This window comes from Lactuca saligna, chromosome 7 (assembly GCF_052625555.1).
Source record: "Lactuca saligna cultivar CGN05327 chromosome 7, ASM5262555v1, whole genome shotgun sequence".
Lineage (NCBI taxonomy): Eukaryota > Viridiplantae > Streptophyta > Magnoliopsida > Asterales > Asteraceae > Lactuca > Lactuca saligna.
In genome coordinates this window covers 56,921,341-56,926,352 of record NC_136423.1, presented here as the reverse complement: position 1 = coordinate 56,926,352, position 5,012 = coordinate 56,921,341, and the positions used below count along the sequence as shown (strand labels likewise).

At 29.3% G+C, this 5,012-nt stretch overlaps 1 protein-coding gene across 1 annotated transcript; it reads right to left on the bottom strand.

Moving 5' to 3' along the window:
- Positions 1–589: 589 nt before the first annotated feature.
- SDG4 (SET domain group 4) lies at positions 590–4,789 on the bottom strand. Its single transcript, XM_078962958.1, has 11 exons — positions 4,259–4,789; positions 3,820–3,969; positions 3,583–3,735; positions 3,439–3,465; positions 3,228–3,345; positions 3,054–3,150; positions 2,882–2,975; positions 2,718–2,796; positions 2,461–2,632; positions 2,313–2,393; positions 590–1,057 (listed from the first exon to the last, which is right to left on the bottom strand). Exons 1-11 carry the CDS (start codon positions 4,571–4,573, stop codon positions 892–894), a joined length of 1,452 nt encoding a protein of 483 aa, XP_078819084.1. The 5' UTR covers positions 4,574–4,789; the 3' UTR covers positions 590–891.
- Between the last annotated feature and the right edge of the window lie 223 nt (positions 4,790–5,012).

Sequence of the window (5,012 nt, the reverse complement as noted above, 5' to 3'; positions counted from 1 at the left end):
AAATAAACTGCAATGTGATAATAAAATATATGTGGCAATAATAAAAAAAAAGTTAAAACATATTATTATATCATTTTTTATGTGTTTAAACTTTTATTAAATTATAAATTAAAATACTGAATCATTAGTTTATGAACTTTGAGGCTGTCTATATCTTTGTTTGATATTTGTAATTATGTATCCAATAGTCTTATGTTTTTTTTTTTGGCTTTCTAGTTTTCTTGTTTAGGCATAACATTTTACAGAAATTCAGGTGATAGTTTTCAACAATAAAAAATTTACAGAGAAATACATAACATCATAACTAGTTGATTCTATCTACTTGATTATTTTACATAAATTTTTTAAACAAACGAGGGTAAATGAAGATCTAAAATGAGACCACATACATTGGTACAAAATTTACAGAGAAAACTAGTTCTTGGCATTAGGATGTTATCACATAATATTTCTAATTATGGCAAAGATGATTAGCACAAACCACAAACAAAGAAAAATATCTTTACTTTATTTATAAAAGCAATATAGTCGCTAATTCTAGAAATATTCGAAAACTATCATCAATCACAATATTATGGAATATTTTAAACAGTCAAAAAAATTAATATACGATTTTTTCAATAAAATGTCTATAATACGTTGTATTGTTGTACTTCTCTGTATTTTGTTCAAATACAAAAATACACAATGTCCCCAAAAAAAAAAAAAAAAAAACGATGTTGAGACACAATTAATAAATTGTTTTGTCGTTTTTGGTCTCTAACATCTCTACGTGAAGTGAAAGAACACTATACTTTTTTTTTTTTTTCATTGTTTATATTCCATTGGTAAAAACAAAAGCCGATATACAACATGATTTGATTAACCTTTTTGTGGAATGTAGTTTCATTTTTATGATTTGATATTGATGATCTTTAGGCTAGCGGTTGTTGTTCTTCTACGCTTTGCACCCCAATCAAGAAGCTCCATTTTTGCTATCTTTTTTTTAGTCCCAAGATACCCTTGACAACTTGAAGCCCCACAATGACACTTTACTTCCGGCCCAAATTGCACAAATCTACAATATAACCCAAAATCCATAATTGATATTTCATATCAAACACAATATATTTAAGATTATGTTATATCATGTCATATCATATCCGGTAAATATAAAAGTTATAAGGTTTTTCAACAAACCATCTTCAAAATATTTGTAGGGTTTTATGCAGAAAATTTTCACTATTTTGGAAAAATGTTTGATGAAGTCCTAAATAATTTTTTGAATAGAAAAGTTTTATTATTATGGAAAAATCATATAATTTGTCATAGGGATGAGTGTGGGATGGAACCGGTACCGTTCCTGAATACCGAATTTGATCGACAGTCAATCGCGGTTACTGTACCGAATTAACGTTACAGGTATCAGTACCAGAAATGGAGACGGTATCGAATCCTAAATTTTGTGATTTTGGAGTACCGCGTACCGTCCCATATTTTTAGAGGTGCGGTACCAGTTGTATCTATACAGGATCAGGATTTGGTACAAAATGTTCATCCCTAATTGTCATTTCCTATTAAAACAAAATTAAAAAAAAAAAAAAAAAAAAAAACTTTTTTGTTGATTTGAGCAAAATGTTAAATAATCAAGACTTTTCTTTTCGAAAAAATAATTTAAGACTTTCTCAAAAAATTCTTAAAATAATAGAACTTTTTTGAATAAAACCCAAAATAAAAATAAGGATTTTTTCATTAATTGGTGCAAAATATTAAATAACCGGAACTTTTCTATTAAAAAAATTAAAACTTTATCAAAAATTTCCCTAAAATAATTGGATTTTTCTACATAAAATTTAATATTTGTTTTTTTTTTTTTATTGGTTAGCATTTTAAGTTTTGTAAATGAAATGTTTGTCTTTTTTTTACACCCTTTACTTCATGTCACCATTAAATGATTTACTTAAGATTATTATACCAAAATTCAAAGGTTTTTGTTAAGAAATCTTGGGTCATTATTACAAAAGTCACATTATTTTGTCAATTTATAAAACATTTTCAACTTTTATTTTTTTAAACAGAAACATCTTTTTATCTAATTTTACACAATAATCCATCATTTTCTGTTTAAAAAACAAAATAAAGATTATCGATAATCACAACTTTTTTTTTTCAAAAAATAAAAACCGAAAAACACTTGGACTTTTCTAACAATAACCCAAAAAAATCTTCTCATTTTGTAAAAAGCTTCAAAATTGTTGTAAACTTGTAATACATTATTACATAATTAATTATTTAAATCAACAATGTTGAATTAGAAAAAAAATATATATTACCGATAATCATAAGTCAAAGGCTCCCCAGCTTTAATAGACCTAGCAGCAAAAACACCAACACGAGTCTCCCCATCAACATCCCTAAACAAAAACATGATCATTAGTTAAATGACCAAAATACCCTTATGCTAACTAAATGAATGCTTACCATTTTTCAAGATCACAATTAGGACCACAACTATGATTTAGAAAACGAGAAGCATTTCCTTTAAAAGTAGCATCAATTGTAAAATCTTTTCGAATTTCACACATATAAAAGTTCTTAATCCCTTTGTGCTTCATGTCCCAAAGCCTTTGTTCACACAACGCATCACTAATAACTAAAACAATAAATTAATAAAAATAATTATAACTCAAAACTAACAAAATTTTATAAGACTTCACAAATTGTAATTAAAATATTACCTTCCCCTACATATTCTATGATGAATTCACCTTTTTTTATAGGCTCAACAGCCTCAACTCCCCAACCACATCTTTCAGTCTACAAAAATTTATAAAATTATAAACTTTGAACAAGATTTGTAAAAACTAAAAAGTTATTTACTTATTTAAAAAAAAAAAATTACCAAAACAATTTTGATCTTTTTGTCTTTTCGGAAGGGCTTGTTTGTACACCTTTCTGAACATTTACATGCCTTTGAACAGCTTATACATTGTAGCCTGTTTATCAAATTACAAAACTTATAAACATTTTTTTTTATAAATTTTAACTTTTTTTATATATATTAAATAAAATACCTGCATACACAATCTTCAGAACAAGTGCTAGAACTACAATCAGTGCATCCAGTATTTGTATTTGTGTCATCACGCTTTTTCTTTACAAGATATATATCTAATTTTAGTTAAAGAACAATATATAAGTTAAATAATATTTATAATTTGTAATTATAATAAATAAAGTGAGGATACTTCGTCTGATATGAACATATGGAGGTGGCTCCAGTTTGTTCTCCATTGTGTCTTTCAACAAAAGATCAATCTTGAATTCATCCACTGTATATGGTAAAGGTAAACGACAAAAAAGTTCCTATAATTCAACAAAATGATTTGTTAAAAGTTTAATAAATCATAATTTTGTTTGGATTAATGGAATGATAATTGATGAACAAGACTTACTTACCTCTATGCTGTTAGTGGGAACTGCAGGCTGGTTATTCAACAAGATACATCAGCCTAATCAATTGAAACGAATAATGTTTTTTTCTTTTATTGAAAAGCGAAGAATGTTAAGGATTTGTATTTGATGATGAAGGAAGAGATTGACCTTTAATGGTGGCCAATAATGTCTCCAGCAGATTTTTTGGTTGTCTTTTGAATGTAACAGATGATCTGAAAATGGTGCACATTTGTCATGTGATGCTATATGGCATATTGAACATCGCCATAGATGGATTTTCTTTTTGCATAGAAAACATGCCTGTTGATGATTAGAAAGAATTAGATGAATGTGTTGATGATTGAAAAGAGATTAAAGAATGAGAAGAGAAGAGAGTAAGTGTACATGTTGAGGACATTTGAATGGTTTTGATGATGGCGATAATCCAAGCCAGTTTTGCACACATGTCAGGTGATATGAAGCTTTACAATCACGAACAACGCATGATACTTCTTCCCCTGGGTAGATTACATTCTCACAGGTACGACATTCAGCCTGAGATGGATTGTATGAATTGTTGATCACACATTCAAAAATAAATCATTGTTTCATGTTCAGATTCCAAATCATTAAAGAGCGAATCTATAGCTACAATTAAGTTTACTATGGAAAAAAGTGGTGGTGTTCAACTGTTCATAGACCTGTGATGTAGTTCATCTATGAATTCGATTTTAGTTCTATAAATTTCTAAAATAATCCAATAACTGATTCATTGCATCATAAAGTTGAAGGTTCCAATGAAGATGATCGAAACTACTTGCATAAAAGAGCATTGAGATTTTACCAGCTTCGGTGAGCCGACAAGAAACGGGAGAAACAATTTCGATTCAGGAACCCCCAACTCGACATTCTTCGAAACCCAATCGCTACAATAATCATTCAAACTCTTCGATTCCACAGATTTATTGATCTTAACAGACCGCTCTCTGTTACTTTCGTCTTCAACTGGTAAAGAGGTTTCTGATTCTTTAGCATACTTTGGGTCACACAAATCGCGGTTTCCCATGGCTCCTGGTCTTGAACTATTAGAACAGCGAGTAAGGGGAAGCGAAGACGTGCTTACAAGGTTGCCTAAGTCAGGCATCGTTGTGATAAACATATAAACCCTAGAAAAGAAATTGGAAGATTTATGGTGTTTAAGAGATTATCATTTGGGGCAAAATGGCTATTTGGTTCAACATTTTCGTCTGATGGAGATTTTGTTGACGGAAAAAGAAAAGAACAACGCGGTATTACACACACAGCTGGTGTTGTTAGTGCGCGAGAGATGGAGAAAGATAGGGATGGAAGGGATTTTGCAAGAAGATGCTTATTTTCTGGGCGGGAAGTTTGAAACTTTTGGAGAGGACATGAATTTACCAAAATTTCCATGAGTCAAAATTGCAAAAATTGTCGATTTCTGTAAATAAAATCTAAAAAAAAAATTATTAGAAAAAAGGTCTCTATTTGATAGTTTTATAGCGGTTTTAGTTCCAACTTTGTTAAGTTTAGCGGTATGGCTGTTAATTTTTGGTAAATGACGGATTTGCTTATGGGAT

Coding starts and splice junctions, on each gene's coding strand:
- SDG4 (XM_078962958.1), bottom strand. CDS start 4,573: ATGTTTATCACAACGATGCCTGACTTAGGCAACCTTGTAAGCACGTCT. Junction 3,736..3,819: donor CATTCAAATGTCCTCAACAT/GTACACTTACTC, acceptor AATCATCAACAG/GCATGTTTTCTATGCAAAAA. Junction 3,346..3,438: donor TTCCCACTAACAGCATAGAG/GTAAGTAAGTCT, acceptor GTTGAATTATAG/GAACTTTTTTGTCGTTTACC.